This window comes from Acipenser ruthenus, chromosome 23, assembly GCF_902713425.1.
Source record: "Acipenser ruthenus chromosome 23, fAciRut3.2 maternal haplotype, whole genome shotgun sequence".
Lineage (NCBI taxonomy): Eukaryota > Metazoa > Chordata > Actinopteri > Acipenseriformes > Acipenseridae > Acipenser > Acipenser ruthenus.
Genome location: NC_081211.1, coordinates 15,809,019 through 15,828,173, shown reverse-complemented (window position 1 = coordinate 15,828,173; position 19,155 = coordinate 15,809,019). Strand labels below are relative to the sequence as shown.

General features: G+C 39.9%; 2 protein-coding genes across 2 annotated transcripts in view; both read left to right on the top strand.

The window, feature by feature from the left end:
- Positions 1-1,849: 1,849 nt before the first annotated feature.
- On the top strand, positions 1,850-7,991 carry LOC117412989 (proheparin-binding EGF-like growth factor). The gene is made up of 6 exons (XM_034021670.3): positions 1,850-2,102; positions 2,703-2,897; positions 3,446-3,632; positions 4,298-4,453; positions 4,804-4,886; positions 5,312-7,991. The coding sequence occupies exons 1-5, from the start codon at positions 2,060-2,062 to the stop codon at positions 4,874-4,876; spliced, it is 654 nt and encodes a 217-aa protein (XP_033877561.1). The 5' UTR covers positions 1,850-2,059; the 3' UTR covers positions 4,877-4,886; positions 5,312-7,991.
- Positions 7,992-14,137: 6,146 nt separating this feature from the next.
- Positions 14,138-19,155, top strand: part of LOC117413421 (prefoldin subunit 1) — a 50,010-nt gene continuing 44,992 nt past the window's right edge. Inside the window, exons 1-2 of the mRNA XM_034022597.3 lie at positions 14,138-14,242; positions 15,982-16,148. Coding sequence (XP_033878488.3) covers positions 14,189-14,242; positions 15,982-16,148 — 221 coding nt within the window. The 5' untranslated portion in view covers positions 14,138-14,188. The remainder of the gene's footprint in view (positions 14,243-15,981; positions 16,149-19,155) is intronic.

Here is a 19,155-nt window from a genome sequence, read left to right as displayed (position 1 = left end):
GGATGTAAACAAACTGGACTGCAGACTCATAGGCGTATATGCATTATGTAATACAAACGCAGGTTTCCAAGGAACTGTAGGCTACAGGCTACCTGCATGCACGCTTAGCGCTGCTGTGCTCTTTTCAGGCATAGTACACACTGTCGTGTAAATATAACTGTATTGGACATACCCCAGCGAGGACGCTAAACAGACATCACTGAATTACAAGCCCGTGGAAGAGTGAGGCGCTTCAGATTTGAACTGAAGAAAATGTTTCCCTCGTCCACCAGATGGCGCCATAACTCTTGTAAACGCTGGGCCGTATTTGGACTTACCTGAGCAAAACTGTATCTGGAACGCATGCACTGCCATACGGTATTGTATCAAATGAAATTCGACAGCAACTGGACACTGCTCTCCCATTGCTTGATATGGATAATAACCGTTCTGTTATTACTGAAAACAGAACTGCATGTAAAGCATGGCTGAGAGTGGACACTAATAAAGGACACCTGATCCAGGGGCGCCATTTCAAATTTCACTGGGGAGGGGGAGGGGGAGGCAACTTTAAGCGGGGGTCCAGGGGCCTAGGCTCTTGGTTTTATTTTAAGTAAAAACTTAAAAAGCAGTTTGTTACAGGAGCATGTTCTGTGATTATTTCTTAGATGTTTTATAAGTCACACGATAACAAAATTACCGACACAAGATAATCAAGAAACTTTTAAAGCTAAGCAATCTGATCCCACAGCCTTGATGTATCAATCTTGGAGTCTTAACACAGATACCAGTCACACAGTTTGATACATTGTTCACTATTCTTAGTAGAGATAAATGATTTTTGTTTTATAAAATAAAATCTACTCCCCCCACTGCAATGATTGTTTTAGTAAACGTCTTATCATGTCCCAAATTGAAGCGTTTGTGTCAATACTAACTATTCTGCGGTAACACAGGGCAGTGAGGTCGCAAAGTCATTGTATTGGTATAAGGGGATTTCATTGGCTAAATTGGTCAGATTCTGTACAGACTGCGCAGAATGATCTCCGTGAATTCATCAATTTTTTCCCCAGATGAAACTCTGCGTTCAGTAGGCTAATACAGTTTATATTAGATTTACAAATAATTCTCTCAAATGTAAATTTTAGAAATTATTTTTCTAAAACAAATGGTGCCCTTGACCTAATCTAACGCCACTGGGTGCTGATGAAATGCCTCACAGGGCCGCTCAAGCCCAGGTCTCAGAAGTTCGTTCAGTCGACTACAATGATATTCTGAGATAACCCGAAGTAAATAAACAACGTTAATTAGTCCTCCGGTCTCAGGCTGTATTGACTCGGGAGTTACTATCTCATAACACGCCCAGCAAGGCCGTTGCGTTAGTAAACCAGGCCCTGTTACTAATGTGGAGAGTCATGCTTCTGCGCCTTGGCGCTGTGTCTGGTCCAGTAAGATCATCTGTCAGCGCTATGTGGAATGAAGTTTAGACACGTCCTCAGATCTGCAGTCATTTCAAACAAGGTGCTTTAAAACGCCATTTCAATTGCAAATGCAATCATTAATCATTATCATTTTTACCGGCCTCACCTCACGGATTTGGTGACTACTTTTTAACCTTGCCCAGACATGTAATACATAACGATATTTTACTCTAAACAACCTCCACATATGTAAAAATGTAATGGAAACTATTGCATACATTGCTTTTTTTCTGTAGATCTCTGCGCTATCCATATTTTCATAAATCATATCAAGACAGATTGGTTTCAACTAAATGTTTTCCCTTTCTGCTCGCTAGGCGGTGCTAACTTCACTGCGAGGTGTGTGTTAATCGGTAGAGCTGGGCGCGGGCAGGCTATATAAACGGGTTAAGGCAGAGGAGGCGCATTCCGAGGTTATTGAAGACGGTTTAACATCACGGTTTGTGAGGCGGATAACCTGAACGGAATTACGATCTGGAAGAAACTGGAAAATACATTTACAGACTTGGGAATACAATCTAAAAACTTTGGTGAATACACTGCCGGGATTGCTTTTACTAAACTACAGCCTGTGTATTATACCACACAAAGCTACAGTCATGACGCGTGTTACAGTTGCGCTTGTGCTTTTCCACGCAGCCGGTAAGAACGAGAATAATATGTCATTGCTTTTCATGAAGTGTGATTTACCTGCCACGGGAAGGGCAATGCTAACGCAAAGACTCTATTCAGAGTACAAGAATATGGGGTTGCGAAGGCGCTGTTCTTTCTGGGGCACTTTCAGTAGAACACATATTTACAAAATGCTCACAACCAGCCTGCATGTTTAAACCGTATACATGACTTTAACAAGCAACCAGCAAAAACGAAAAGGCTTATTGATTTTGTAACACTAGGCTTGCTTCAGCTTGTTCAGAAGTATGTTTCTACCTATGAGGAAATAATGTGTTTAGGCTACGTGTGTTGTGTGTCTGTCTGTCTGTCTGTCTGTCTGTCTGTCTGTCTATCTATCTATATAGATAGTTAAACCATACACACCATAACATCTTGCAAATAAGATTAATTTTCCTCTTGGATTATTATTATTATTATTATTATTATTATTATTATTATTATTATTATTATTATTATTTTTGCTATAAACTCATCACCGGCACATGGATTTGGTTTTCAGTGGGGTTCAGGTGTTTTGCTCTCTGTAGACTGATGCGTTAATAACATACTGTGTGCTTTTTCCTCCAGTATTCTGCAGTTTAGTGAAGGGAGCTGCCATTGAACGGTTCGAGACCGACATGTCTCCCAGTGTAGAAAGCAAAGAGGCGCTCAGCAACAAAATAATCGGAGATGACGACTATGGTTACTACTACGACAGCAGCAAAGAGCTGGAATACGAGGAGGAACCCTGGTCCGGAGACTATGACGTTGAATTCCCGAGAGGTAAGAGCTAAAACGACGTTTAGGAATTTAAAGTTCGTGTGACTAACCAAGGTCTTCATGTTACAGCCGATTGACGGAGAATCCCGTTTTACAAATCTACTGGGCAATGCTTGTCAAAGTACACGTTGACAAGAAAACTAACAGCAAGAAAAAAACAAACACATTCAATTGAAATGAATTGTTACTGTTGCAACTTAGAAAGTATTATCTCTTCTATAGACTGGCGTACTATGCCTTAAAATGTTTATTTTGCTTTATTTTCACGAATAATAACATTTAAAGAAAACATTTCAATGTTTAGGGTCCTAGATTTTTCTTAATAATGTAGTGAACCTGCTACAGTGTAATTTGTTGTTATTTATTTGAGGTGAAAGTAGTCATTTTGCATTTACAGTAACAACTCAACATCTTTTCACTCTACCCAGAACAGTACGCATTCCTGTTCACGCTGCAACGAGCAAATGACGTCATTCAGTTGCGGTTAGCGCTGTTTGGACACGAAACCGATGCCGTGTCAATCGAATCCTAATCGCATTCTCATTTTACAGTGGCGTTTTCCACCAAACCACTAGACCTGTCCACCACTTTAAACCAAGAACAAGACAAAAAGAGGAAAGGCATGGGGAAGAAAAAGGGCAAAGGCAAAAAGAGAGACCCCTGCCAGAGAAAATACAAAGACTTCTGCATCCACGGGGAGTGCAAATACATCCGAGATCTCAAAGCGCCGTCCTGTGTGTAAGTACCGTGCTGCAGCATGTGCAAACAAACTGTACAAGCTGCATTTCAGCAGAATGATAGGCATGCAGTAAGAGCTTGTGTTAGGGTTTGCATAATCTAAAATTGGTTACACAAATGCTTATATATATCTTCATAATGTACCATGTCTCAAAATACGCAGTTCACTGAGAAACTGTAGTGCTGGGATAGAACACCTAAGTTGGTTTTGTGAATTGGTATGCTGTGAGTTTAAAACTAATAAAATATAAGAGTAATATTTACAAGAAGGTGAAATTGGCTCATATCAAAAAATGTGTGACAGTCTGCTATATCAGACCCTACTAGCAGCTGGAATCCATGAAGGCCTTGCTGAAGTGATCTTCAGTGGCCCACTCCAGTGGTTCTGTACTAACAATGGGATGAGGCAGAAGGGCACCATGTTGGTTCACATACTGTACCAGTGCTATCACAGTGGTGTGAAACACTGCTGGTAACCCTGTGCAGTACAATACCAGACAGTATGCTGCCATATCCACACTCTTCCGTTGTGCTGCATTAGCTCGTAATGATTTGCTCAAGTGCATCACTTGGCATGTGGAACAGAAACGTGGTTTCCAGTTAGAAATCCAGTAAGTCCCGAGTGTGTGGACACTGTTTTAATGTTCTCTTGTGTTTCTCTGCAGCTGCCAGCAGGGATACGTGGGAGAGCGGTGTCATCTCTTCAGCCTGCCGGTGGTTAAGAACAAGGACAGCTACGACAGGACCACTGCCCTCGCTGTGGTGGCCGTGGTGCTCTCGTCCGTGTGCTTGATTGGAATCGCAGCGCTTCTAGCACTGAGGTGAGTTTCTCGGGTCCTGTACAGCTACTCTTCTCAGAGAGGTAGGGTGAGAGTTTTCCAGATGCACTGCAAGGCACTTTGACCACCCATCCTATTGTGGTTTATTATAATTTTGCAGCCCGTACTTTAGAGCGATTAGCTGAGAGGTTTCATTGCTCTGCAGTGAATGTTCTTCTGCAGCAGTATGCTGTGTGTTTCATATAAAAGGTCCCTGACATGCATGAAAGAGGTCACTTTCAAATTAGTTCATTTGAGGCGAAATCTTTGCAAGTTGATTACAAGTTTTGCATTAAAATAGTACAATCAGTGCGGCATGGTGTCTTAATGAAACGTATTTCCAATGTCTTTAGGTTTCATAAGAGGGGAGCGTACGATGTGGAAAATGAAGAGAAGGTCAAGCTGGGAACAGCAACGAACCACTAAAAAAAGCAAGGTAAGCATGGAGCTCTGATGTACATCAGCAACGCTTAGCTGTTTGATACAAAAAGATAAGCTCTACTTTCGGAAGGCTAAAAAGGTTCACAAATCCAGATCTCCATTTAGAGTATTTTAAATACATCCTCCTCAAAAAAAAAAAAAAACGTGCAGGAACCATCATGTCATGCTGTGTTTTCATTGTTAAAGAAACAAAATAAAGAGGGGTTCTGAAACAAAGAGGAGGGGCCCTAGTGTGATACTTCCATTTCCACTGTGCGTCCTGTGGCTGCAGGTCTCAGTGCTGTCCCATGATACTGCCTGGCTGTGATGGGTGGGGATGGGAAGGTCTCGTGCTGTCCCATGACACTGCCTGGCTGTGATGGGTGGGGATGGGATTGTTCCTGACAGGCAGAGTGTGAACATGCTGTTTGTTTGTTCCAGAAATGGGAATCGAAGCTCTACCTCAAAGGAAGGAGGAGGAATGTGAAAGGGAGTGAAGCTTCTGGATGTTTGAATGTTTCTTTGAAAAGAAGTATTTAATTCACCACGGAGGAGTGGCAGACAAGGAGAGCATTCGAAGGAGACTAATTTGGAAGGAAACATCCACTGCAAGCAGAAGCAGCCAGGGCTGGCCAATGGAAACTTGTGTCACTGAAGGATATGTGAAAAGACTCGAAGGCTGGCCCAGTGTTCTGGGATCTGGCCAGCTGTGACAGTACCTTTATTAACCAGTAATCCCAATTTATTTAATGCAACTTCCACTGTCTGTTAGGTTTGAAAATGTTACGAGTTCGTTGAAAGTTACTTGCATTCTCTGAGTGCACTCCAAAAGATGTAGCGTTTGTCGGTCTGTATATTACAGATACTGCTACACTTGCTAATGTACTGTACCAATTATTAATACTTATACAAGATGGATATTTATATTTAGTATACAAGCTTTTTAACTTATTTATTTAAATAACATTTTTATATTATATTTATTTCTGGTTTTTACTGGCGAATTTGATAAAACGGCAGAACTTTCTCTGTCTGTTTTGCATATTGGCTGAGATTCGTGTTTGTTGTTTTTTTTTATTAAATAATAGTTCATGTTACTGGTGTAGTATGCTTTTTCTCAAGTTCTTTAGTGCTGGGGCTCGCTAGTGTTTCAGCAGGTGCATTCATGTCCAATAAAAAGACATTTGTAGAGCTGGGTTTTAACTGAGAAATAACGATTCCAAAATGAAACAGTAACTGAACACTTATTAGTAGAACATGGAGTGGTGTTCTTCATTTGTTTTTGTTTTACTGGGGGATATGAAGATTTTTGAAATACCGCGTTACTGCCTTAGAAATGGCTGCGTCCCGGTTCCTTGTCACAGTGTGGTGCAGATTCTGAGAAGGATACAGGAAGCAGCACCTTTTAGAGTATGGTCTTTATGGTATTAAACTTTCTAAGCCCAATTAAATGAAATATATCATCGATAATGTTTCTAGGTAAGATGAATTGTAAAGCCTTGGTTACCTTGTCTGATTGTGGGCTGTGAATCAGACAGTACAGCACACAATGGGGTTCCTGTGTGCTGGATCTGCCTTGGATCGGCAGTTCTCTTTGCATCAGCACAGCAAAGATCCTGCTGAACTGTTCAGGACACTTTTCAGAAAAAAAAATAAAAATCTGTAAACCTTTCTAAAAAAAATAAATAAAAACTGAAAGGCAGACTCCTGATAATAGCCTCCCTCAGTCCCGGCAGAACACTCCAGGAAAGCTAGAGAAGGGTTCCAGTTCTAGAAGGTTTGAAGTCAGGGTGTGGGGGGAGCTCTGCAATTGTCACTTAAAAACAGAGTAGCAAACTTTGCATAGGCTTGACCATTGATGGGGACCCAATAATCAGATACATTGATAGGACGATGGACCTCCTTAACTGTTACTTCTCAAAATGTTTTGCGATTGTTCAAGACATTGCTGTATTTATTTATAAAAAAAAAAAAAAAAAAACACTGTCTGTTTTAATAATTTAATTATTTGCGATAAAGACCCCCTAATAATCCTAGCTTTTCTGGCCATCTTAAGAGCGCACTGCAATTGTTTTGCATGTGTGGCTCAATATTTAGTGCATCAGGATTATCCTGTTCTCTGCCTGCAAGGAGGATGGTACAGGGGGAAAGCTGGAAGTCACAGCCATGGTTTGGGACAGTCTGCACAAAATTACCTGCAGAGGGGTGTCATTTTAAGCAGCAATAAATCATTGCTTTTTTTATTTGGCTTTGATAAAGGCAAGTTAATTTTATCAATAACATGATTACTTTTTAGTTCACTAAACTTGTAACCGTTGCCTCTGAAAGGCTGTGCATGCCTCTGTTTGAGGCTTTTGGTTTCGCTTGAACAGACGGTGCTGGTGTGTTCACTGCAATGAGCTTCAAATTGCACCCTGGAGTATAAACGGTTGGAAATGTTTTATAAGAAGAACAATGTTTGTGTCTTTGTTAGAGATAGCTTTCCTTTATGGACTAAGCTGTATTGCATACTCAGGCCCTTGGTTTCAGTTGTACCAATTTACAGGTTTATTAAAAGTTATTTTCAATTTTCACCAATAACACAAGAAAATACCTGTTTGTTTATATGTAAAACAAAATATATAACCTAATATAACTGGTACCATTTCTCCAAATAAAAAAAATAACTAGCTTCTACTGCTTAATGAATGCTTGGTGTTTTTCTCTGTCCATCTACCATATTCAATCAGACATTTAGCTAAAAATTGATTTGCACTGTTTTTTTTTCCTTTTTGGAATACAATAAGAAATGACATGCAAATCAGTGTAAAATAATAACTGGAAATGGAGGGTCCACCTGTGTGCATTATACATGTATTTAGCAAGACCAGGCAGCACATCGCTCCCTGTCTGAGTCTTTCTCTCCAGTGTCTTTGATTAACACGCAGAGCCTCTGAATGGTATCTGTATGTCCTGCTTCTGAGTAAACTCAGAGTTTCACCTCCTGTGTATTCTTCTCTATTGTACAACCATGTAAAACTGTTTGAACAAGAAACTCTGGTCATTTAATAACATTTTGTATGAGAATTATAAGTAGAAGAAGTTTTCCTAACTGCAATGGAATAAAGAATTTCAGAAAACATTTACATGTCTTGTTTTTATTACTGTTGTTGGACATGACAAGATAATCTGTCTGAACTGCTGGATACAGTGGCACCAGAAATGAAGAAAAGAAGTGAGTTTCAATATCCATAATTACAAATATATTGTAGCACTGTAGCTATGGGGTTGATTTGCTCAACCAATAGAAAGCTCGATTTTAGAGCATTTGACCCCTGGAATACCCCTGGATTGCATCAGCCACCTATTCTCAGAGGTAATCCTAGGATAACCTTGGCTAGGTGGGCAGGGGCATTCCTCCAACAGTGTAGATGGCAGTACCAAAACAGCTGTGCACATTTCACTAATTAAACTAGTGACTAATGACCAGTATACTGCAGCAGGGTGAAATAAATAACAAAGACTTTCTTATGTCAAGATTCTGAGAAAATGCTAGTCCTCTCGGCATGGCAGATTAAAAAAAAAAAAATGTCCATGACTTTTGAAAATGTATTTCAGATGTATTTATTTAACCAGCATAGAGGAGCTCCTGGTAAGAAATGTCATATCAGAAAATCAATAGCAAAAAACTAAACCAATCATTCAAATGGGGCAAAACAATTAACAAAAACCAAAAAAAAAAAACAATTGTTATAGAACAGAAATACAAAATAAAAACATGGTAAAGCCAACAATTTCAATTGACATGGTCCTGCTCATAATCAGCAGTTAGTATTTGCAGGATTTACAACCCTGGTCAGATAAAAAAAGAAATATTTCTGAGGGATTTAAAAAATAATTGTGAATTCCAGAGATGTGAGGCCTGAGATACGATGGGACGCTGGCCCATGTTAGGTCTTGATTGTAAAAGTAGGCACATCATTTAATCTAAGTGCATAGGCAGAGTAACATGCCTCCACAGAGATGTAAGGTAGCTTGGAGAAGTTCCTCTGTTAATCACCTGATTCATTTAACAGGTATTGTGGAAATGTCTTCAGTGCAATGCTACTACATCAGCAATGTGCACATTTGCTTCAAACCCATTGGGTTGCATTGCTGGTAAAGCTGTGGTCTGTTATAAACTGGTATGCTAAAGGTTTTCCCAACCCTGGTATTTCAGAACTGTAATAGATAGATATTATAGGCTGCTCAGGATCTTTCAGCCAAATGTCTTCTGTATTCCGCGACACATCACAGAGAAACCCTCTTCATGACATCACCCATGCCACTTACAGTTTATACTGTGCTGTATTCTCCTGCTCAGCACAGTTAACCTCTTTAAAACATCATACCCGAGGCACCTCCCACAATTCCATTCAACTGCAAAGCCCATTCAATACAAAAGCAAAGGAAAGGCAGCAGGATTGAGGTGTTCTTATTTCTGATGCTTCATGCACACTTCCAGGGCTTGTACACACTATAACAATATTATCCTTAACTGTATCCTCTTCATCAACCTTTTCCGTCTTTGCAATGAAATTGACAATGGACTAAATAAAGGTTGGTGAACATCTGTGTATTAATTCTGTCAACACTCGTAGTGCTTAAACAGACCTCTGCTTTCAGCCTCTGTATGTCATAGCAAAGTGTAACAGAGCACAGTGAAAGTATGGTAAAGCATAGGCAAGCATTGTAAAGCACGGAGAGATATGGTAAAGCATAGGCAAGCATTGTAAAGCATAGACAAGCATTGTAAAGCACAGAGAGGTATGGTAAGGTATAGGGAAGCATTGTAAAGCATAGACAAGCATTGTAAAGCACAGAGAGGTATGGTAAGGTATAGGCAAGCATTGTAAAGCACAGAGAGGTATGGTAAGGTATAGGGAAGCATTGTAAAGCACAGAGAGGTATGGTAAAGCATAGGGAAGCATTGTAAAGCATAGACAAGCATTGTAAAGCACAGAGAGGTATGGTAAGGTATAGGGAAGCATTGTAAAGCATAGACAAGCATTGTAAAGCACAGAGAGGTATGGTAAAGCATAGGGAAGCATTGTAAAGCATAGACAAGCATTGTAAAGCACAGAGAGGTATGGTAAGGTATAGGGAAGCATTGTAAAGCATAGACAAGCATTGTAAAGCACAGAGAGGTATGGTAAAGCATAGGGAAGCATTGTAAAGCATAGACAAGCATTGTAAAGCACAGAGAGGTATGGTAAGGTATAGGGAAGCATTGTAAAGCATAGACAAGCATTGTAAAGCACAGAGAGGTATGGTAAGGTATAGGCAAGCATTGTAAAGCACAGAGAGGTATGGTAAAGCATAGGGAAGCATTGTAAAGCATAGACAAGCATTGTAAAGCACAGAGAGGTATGGTAAGGTATAGGGAAGCATTGTAAAGCATAGACAAGCATTGTAAAGCACAGAGAGGTATGGTAAGGTATAGACAAGCATTGTAAAGCACAGAGAGGTATGGTAAAGCATAGGGAAGCATTGTAAAGCATAGACAAGCATTGTAAAGCACAGAGAGGTATGGTAAAGCATAGGGAAGCATTGTAAAGCATAGACAAGCATTGTAAAGCACAGAGAGGTATGGTAAGGTATAGGGAAGCATTGTAAAGCATAGACAAGCATTGTAAAGCACAGAGAGGTATGGTAAGGTATAGGCAAGCATTGTAAAGCACAGAGAGGTATGGTAAAGCATAGGGAAGCATTGTAAAGCATAGACAAGCATTGTAAAGCACAGAGAGGTATGGTAAGGTATAGGGAAGCATTGTAAAGCATAGACAAGCATTGTAAAGCACAGATAGGTATGGTAAAGCATAGGGAAGCATTGTAAAGCATAGACAAGCATTGTAAAGCACAGAGAGGTATGGTAAGGTATAGGGAAGCATTGTAAAGCATAGACAAGCATTGTAAAGCACAGAGAGGTATGGTAAGGTATAGGCAAGCATTGTAAAGCACAGAGAGGTATGGTAAAGCATAGGCAAGCATTGTAAAGCACAGAGAGGTATGGTAAAGCATAGGGAAGCATTGTAAAGCATAGACAAGCATTGTAAAGCACAGAGAGGTATGGTAAGGTATAGGGAAGCATTGTAAAGCATAGACAAGCATTGTAAAGCACAGAGAGGTATGGTAAAGCATAGGGAAGCATTGTAAAGCATAGACAAGCATTGTAAAGCACAGAGAGGTATGGTAAGGTATAGGCAAGCATTGTAAAGCATAGGCAAGCATTGTAAAGCACAGAGAGGTATGGTAAAGCATAGGGAAGCATTGTAAAGCATAGACAAGCATTGTAAAGCACAGAGAGGTATGGTAAAGCATAGGGAAGCATTGTAAAGCATAGACAAGCATTGTAAAGCACAGAGAGGTATGGTAAAGCATATTAAAAAAATGCTAAACCATGGGAAAAGTGCAAAAGAAGTGTTTATAATAATTGTCTGGCGGGTTATGCCAGATATGTCAGCTGTTAATGCTGAAATTCTTCATGCTGTAAAGTGGTTAGCATGTTAAACAATGTTGTAACTTATGTTGAAAATAGCGACCCGGTAAAATGTTTCTAGTATAATAAAACTACATTGAAAAAAAAATATATATATCTTTTGCTTCCCTGAGCTATAATGGAGCTTACAGAAGTCATTCCTAACCTCCTGCTGCTGCAGGTTGAAGCAGGAACGTGCCTGTTAGGAAGGCTGCTGTGTGCCAGCGGAACTACCTTCAGGAAGCTGGAACGCACAGGAGAAAGTGGGGAACAGGAATCAACAGCAGTACTTACACTGCACTTAAAACACATCTGACAGTAAACAATCTAATCTCAGCTCCCTAGGGACCCCCAGAGAGCTGAGATGAAAATAACCCAGGGCCTGAAATACACAGCACTGAGCCGCTGTCTCGTGTGCAGTCTGGGGCTCCAACATGACATCCTGTACTAACAAGAACAGCACAAACCCTGTGTAAAAATGTACCTAGAGTGGTACCCTCCTATCAATGTCAAATGAGATAACTCCCAAATGTGCACATCTCATGAACATGCTTCTCAACACTCGCAGTTAAAAACTATTGTGCAAAACATCTGGATCTGAAAACATTACATGAACCTGAGTGTGAGAAAGCAAAGCCTTTTCCTACATTTTTAAATGAAGGTTTTATGGTTCCAAACATTAAAATCAATCAGGAAATCATTAATAATAATTCACTTCTGTACATTCAGCTTGAACATTTTGAATTCAGATGTTTCAGAAGGTAGTTGTATGAGTAATTGAACACTACATGAATACATCACACACACATTCACATTTCCTTAATGGCAATAATATCTACGCGAATTACAGCAGTAGCACTGAAAAGGGGAGGTTGAATCATTTTGGGCGCCGGTGTATATGAAGAATTGCTCACCCAGTTGTGATGAAACTGGGTGATGAAACATTCTTTAGCAGAAGTTCTAGAGCATGTCAGGACGTGTGTGTGTGTATGTCACAATTCCTCCTAATTCAGTACAGATATTCTTCTATTTTCTGCTTATTTCCGGCTACGAGACGCATCTTACTAGAAATGTTAGTAGATTGTATCATACTTTTTCTTATAAAAAGCTGTTACCACACAATTCAAACATTGCACAGAGCTTTTATGGTAAAACTGTAGTTACAACACAATAAGAGCAAACAACTCGACAGACATAAAAATATTACATTTTACATAGGATTGAGGTGCTCTCTCTCTCTCTCTTTCTCTCTCTCTCTCTCTCTCTCTCTCTGTCTCTCCCTGTGTGTCACTCAATTCAATTCAATTCAAAGGTGCTTTATTGGCATGACTAACATCGGCAATACAATAGTACAATAACAGTTAACAATAATAATAACTGTAACAATAACAATTATAATAATAATAATTCAAATACAGTATTTATAAACATTCTGAACATATTTAAATACAAATATTAAAGCGAACAAGACAAATACACTGAATTAAACATTGAAACACTAAATACTAAACAACCCCCCCTCCCTCCCCAGCAGTAATCCCCCCATGCAGAGTGCTCACTGTGTGTCCCTCAGGCCGTGCCAGGCGGCTACATACTGGGCAGCCAGTGGGGCAGTGTGTCCCTCTCCCAGTACGACTGTCAGTTTTTCTGGGTCCGTCATGTTGGAAATGTGGGAGAGGAGTAGTTGTCTTTTTAAAGAATATCTTCCTTGTTTTGGCGTATTTATCGCAGTGTAGGAGAAAGTGCATCTCTGTCTCGACCTCTCCTGTCTCACAGTGACCACAGAGCCTGTTCTCTCTGGGTAGCCAGGTCTGCCTGTGTTGGCCTTTTTCCATGGCCAGGCTGTGGTCACTGAGCCTGTACTTGGTTAGGATCTGCTTCTGCTTTGTATCTTTGAAAGTGAAGAGATACTCTGCGAGGGTAAAGTTTCTTTTTAGGGCCCAAAAGCAAACAAGTTCATATCAGGTTTTTGTTTCTTCGTCCCAATGCTTTAGCAGTGCTGTCCTGAAGCTGGTTAGTATTGTGTGGGTTAGTATAGTGAGCTTCAGGACCAGCTGGCTAAGGGGACTCTGTTCTGGGATGAGCAGGGCCTTGTACTGGAAAGAGTCTGGCTCACTTCTGTTTAGGTGCATCCAGAATTTTCAATGTTGGTGAGCAGTGGGTAGCAGCCTAATTCAGCCCTGCATGCATGGTTTGGTGTTTTTCGCTCTACCTGTAATATGTTTTCTTTCTTTCTTTCTTTCTTTCTTTCTTTCTTTCTTTCTTTCTCTTTCTCTCTCTCTCTCTCTCTCTCTCTCTCTCTCTCTCTCTCTCTCTCTCTCTCTCTCTCTCTCTCACTTGCAGCACTGTCAGGGAAGCTCTCATGGTGCCCGTGCCAGTTTCGCCCCTTTCACAAGCACTACATTCACACAACAACAGCTCACTAGAGCTTTTAAGGTAAATAACAATTTGTTGACAGTACAGTTTGTTTACATGCCCTGACAGTAATTTTAACTGAAAGGAAAGGTTTTGCCGTTCTCAATGAAAAGAACGGCAATGGGCAATGCCCTGCAACATGTCCCTACTGTTATATATCAGGATTTCACACTTCACAATTCTAGCAATATAATGTGTTACATCCAACAAGATTGTAAAATAATGTGTAAATAATGTATTTGAAAGAAATCTTAAATCGTTTATTTGTGTAACTGTAATCATAAAAAGTATACATTGTGCACTGCAGTGTGTATAATTCCCCACAAACAAAGCGAACGAACCCAACGGAGAGGGAAGTGTGACATGCCTCGCGCAGTAAATTCAGTTTAGCCAGGAGCCGATTGCGCATGTGCACGGTCCCTTCAAAGATGGCAGCTCCTGTAGACTTAGAATTGAAAAAGGTAAAGATATTCTATTTGCTTCTTAAACGCTGTGAATTGTGTATATATATATATATATATATATATATATATATATATATATATATATATATATATATATAAATATTTCAAACCCAGGTGGAAAGCTGTTGTAGTTGTCTTTTTAAATATTAGCTACAATGATGAAAGATGAATACTGAAAGTAGCGACTTGTTTCGGGGCTGGAAGCATGCTGTCTGGGACTGACTGTGTATGAATTAAACCGCTAGGCAAAGAGGCCTGTGTTTCTTTGCCTGCATTGAGGTTTAAAATATTTTATAAAATATGTTTTACTAGTTTTTACTATAGCATACGCAGTTCTTACTAATATTCTGCACTGGCAAATATACGCTGTCATATTGAAATACTACTAGTTTATCGATACAGACTCTACGATTCACATACTATAAAATCAGTATCTATTGTTTTCTCTACTACTAACTGACTTTGTTTTGTTAAACACAATTTAATTTTGTATGTGCCTTCAGCCCTCTTCTCCAGCAAATACATTCGGGGCGTGCACCAGTCGAAGCATGGCACAGAACAGAAGCACTGCGCTAATTGCCTTAGTTATAGCTTCTGTAATTCAAAACCATCATTTAAATTAAATTACGTTTTATTGAGTTATTTAAGAAAATTTCACCCATTGAAAAGTGAATCGAATTTTCTGTGCACTTGAGGACAGCAGTTCACTTGGTTACACCACAACAACAAACACCGTTCACCCTATGTCCATTTCATCCTGTTACACACATAGTAAAATCAGTGCATACCATTTAAACAAAACAATTGCATCCAGGACAACGCGGTTCTAGAAAGCTCTTTGTAAAAGCAGACCAGCTTCATTCTGGGTATCACATTGATTTAGGAGCTCTGTGTCCACAAGCCTTGCTCGGCAGTCCAGCCACCCTGTATGATAGACAACAGATCTCGAAGAAAAGTGGACTTCATGTGTTCTGGTGCTTGATAAGGAATAACAGCCAGTCCCATTTTCTTCTACTTACTGTAACAGATGTACAGTGTCCAGACACTTTATTATGAATACCTGCCCCACCCCCACCCAGGTATTTAATACAAAGACAAAGTAGATACTGGCTTCATCAAGGTGATCAGGTACTGTACGTAGTCTCGGTGGATAGTAAAGAAAGGGTTTGTATTTCACTGCCTCATAACTAGGGCCTCCAAAGAACTCTTAATCTTAATGTTATAAAAAATAACAAGAAACAGCTTGCGTTTCGGTAGAAAATCATTTACATTTTTCCTCTCCTTGTCAAATAAATGGAGACAAACTTGTGATTTTATTGTACTGACATGATTTGGCCTTGCTTTTGTTGATCTGCAATTCCTTTAGAGAGGGTTGCCACTAAAGTGAATGTAATTTGTTACTGAGCATCATAGCTGATCCGCAATGCTTAACATTTACCATGGACAAGATGTGTTTAGTACTCCTGTGTTTTGAGATCACTGTTTGTGGTTTAAGGAATATGATGTAGAACTTGCACACCTGCCATGACCCACACAAAGCTAGGGGGTTAATGGGCAAGAAATGCTCCACCCCAGTGATTCTGCATTTATTTATCTGCCCCAATACTTACGCTATATATAAATCAGAGAATGGATTGTGACATTCATTTAAGGGCAGTTATTTTTTCCAGTTGGTGTCAAAGTTGCATCTGATCAAACAAAGTCCTTGACGTCTCATTCCTGGCTGTGTTTCCCAGGCCTTTGCTGAGCTGCAGGCGAAGGTGATGGACACACAGCAGAAAGCGAAGTTGGCAGACCTGCAGATTGAACAGCTGAACCGCATGAAGAAGCACGCACACCTGACCGACAGCGAGGTCACCACTCTGCCAGACGAGACCCGCATGTACGAGGGGGTGGGAAGAATGTAAGTCACCTCAACAACTCTTAATGAATACTGTAGTGTCCCACAGTAATGCTCGTTTTAGGTGTGAGTCACAGTCGCATCATTACATCACATCCCGGGCTTTTTGGGGATATGTACAGGTGTCTTTCTGTCTGTACACCCGTCTGACTGTGTCACACTTTTACATGTATCTGGAGAACTTATTCCACATACTGTGAGTCAGACATTTTTATTTTCCATGAAGCAAACACATCATTTGCTTACCTAATGACATATGGAATGTGTTTTAAAGTACATAGAGTGAACAGATTATTCCAGTAAATCTTACCTAATAAATATCCCCATCATTCTGTAAATCTGAAACACACACACTATGGTAGCGTTTATTTATTTTTTTAAATGTACTCATTGCTCCTTGCTCCTTTTGGCTCAATGTATTTCTTGGAGATTAGGAGGAGATTAGGGAGGAGTCAGCTGATTAAGCAGTGTTCTCGGTTTGTTTTGCCGCTTGTTTGATACATTGCAAGATTCTTTTATCAGGTCTGCTTCATGATAGTAAAAGTGTCTGTGGATGAGGTGAAACAAAAGATAGCGTAGGGTTTATATCATGTAGTGGATAATAGTGCGAGAGGTAAATCAGAAGTGTGGAATTCTTTTGGAATCATAGTGAGTGAAAATAATGAACATGTGACTGGATTCGTTGCTTGTAAAACCTGTAATTGTGTTTTTGTGTACGGCAGCCACAAAACTGATACATCATCTCTGCGAAAGCACAGGTGTAGCTCCCTTTCAACTGGTGGCATGAAAGGAATAGAAAGGTATTTTATAGTAAAGTAAGTAGAGAGAGTTAATAAATATAAATCTGTGGAGATATCTTTGTGTTAATGCGAGAGCGTGAGTCAGTCAACATAGACAGTAGGTAAAGAACAAACACTTATGGGTTCGGGTCAGGTTGCAGGTCTTATTAAAGCCAGTCGGGTCACGGGTAAGATGACGGTGCTGCAGCGGGTTGCGTGTTCAGGTCGGGTCCTTTAGCAGTGGATGGTAACAATCAGACTTGCTCAAGACTCTGGAACAAGTTACAGTACGTATTAAAGTTATTCAAAGAACTCCAGGGTAATTCCAGCGTAACTGACGTGGCATTTAGAGAAAAATTTACAAACAATAAACAATTTACAGGACACAATGATCCTTTTAACAGTTTTTATGAATGCAAACTGCTAAGAACTTTTGCAAAATGACACATTTTACCAGTTGACATTAGAAAAAGATTATTAAGTCTTGTATCTTGACCCCCCAAAAAATTTAACTGACGTGGCACATAATATCATTGTTGTTTCAGTAACGAAAATTAATTAGTGATTCCTGTGAAATGTTACCATTTTTTTTTCCAACAAAGTTTTTCCATAAGCGTAAGAACACTAGTAGTAAGGTAGTAGAAGTAAAAATAATTGTTTTCAACTTCTTTCCAAGGTAGACATTGAAAGATCACGTAACTGACGTGGCACATCAGTCATAATACATGCTGATATCTTATAGTGATTCAAACTGCTGCTGTATCGCCTTGAGTTCTGGAACTTTGAAATCCTCACACCCTTCCAGTGTGACTAGCCAATAGAAAATGTTTCTTTGATATACTTCATCAATGTCATCAGTTTTAGGCCAGGAGAAACGAAGTTGTCCACCTTGGGAAGTTTGATTAGAAATCTGGTTTCTTTTCTTGCTCGAGCACTCTTCCAATGTAAAAGCGATCAATGTAGTCCATTCCATAGTAGAGTTCAGGCTGTATTTCTCGTAACAAGGGATTTGAATCTTGCACTGGCTCAATGGACACATTAGTGACTGATGCTTGGAATGTATCCAACGTATAGCATTGATGTGTTGGATTCATGGTCTCCAATAATGTTGTCAACAGGATCCCTCACAATGTACCATCTTTGCGTAGATCAGCAAGATAGACATGAAAGGGTTTATCGGCCATGTAATGTAGGGCATCTTTTTCTCCTTTGGACAGATCTGACAGGTCATTGAAAACCATATTGCGAAGTCCACTCGGCTTCAGAGAAAACTGTCCAGTTCTCTCAAGCTGGCTGCTTATAGGCCAAAAGAAACAGTTTCCATCACTGAGTGTGATTCCATAGCGTTTGTAATTTTTTGAGGAAAGAAATGATGTTTAACGACTCATGTTTTCAGCAGCCTCCTCTCTGAACCCTTTCAGCACTTCTATTGGCTGATACACATTTTGAGGCTGTGGAGCAACATCACATTGTTGCTGATCTTCAGCAGAGGCTCTTCACACGTAGTCCTGAGGTTCTTTTTCTTCTTCATCTGCATCTGAGTATTCAAAATCCTGAGGTTCACCCTGGCGGCTTCCCCTATTGGTGGTACTGGGGTTTGGCTTGAACATAGAAACTGTCTTGGACTCTACAGTGTGTTCAGGAATGAAGGTTCTTATTGCTGCGACTTGAAGATCTGTTGTTGAGTTTGAGACAGGACTGAAGTAGTGAAAGCTGCGTGTGTCAGGAATCGTTTTAGGTGTGTGATCAGACCAAAGGGTGGAAAGCTCTTTTCTGACTTCCTGAACTTCCTTTGCATCAGCATACAGACTGTTGATATTTGGGCAAACAGATATAGCAACAAAGGCAAAGTCCTCTGGAGAATTCACCAACGCCTTTCCCTGCAGAATCCGCCGCCAGACAGTGCGTTTCAGTGCTTTTGATCCAGCTACAATGGATTTTGTGGCTTGTATTGAATTGAAATATGCTAAATAAATTAAATTCAGTGCTTCATGCCAAAGGCTGTGGAGAGGCACTTGAAGTGGGGGGGCTATAGATTTTCTCCATATAGTAGCCTACTATCACCATATTTAAGGTGGTATGACTGGATTACATTATTAGGTGGTAAATTCTGGTTTAAGTTTATTTCAACAATTCCTGCTTTGAAATAGTATGTTGTGTTGCTTTATGTTGACTATTACATTTGTATTTAACCAAAAATCTGGTAAATTAAATTTTAAATAACTTACCTA

Bases quoted from the DNA above. Each gene is read 5' to 3' on its own strand.
- LOC117412989 (XM_034021670.3), top strand. From the start codon at position 2,060: ATGACGCGTGTTACAGTTGCGCTTGTGCTTTTCCACGCAGCCG. The intron at 2,103-2,702 runs GTAAGAACGAGA...TTTTTCCTCCAG, and splicing joins TGTGCTTTTCCACGCAGCCG to TATTCTGCAGTTTAGTGAAG. The intron at 3,633-4,297 runs GTAAGTACCGTG...GTTTCTCTGCAG, and splicing joins CTCAAAGCGCCGTCCTGTGT to CTGCCAGCAGGGATACGTGG.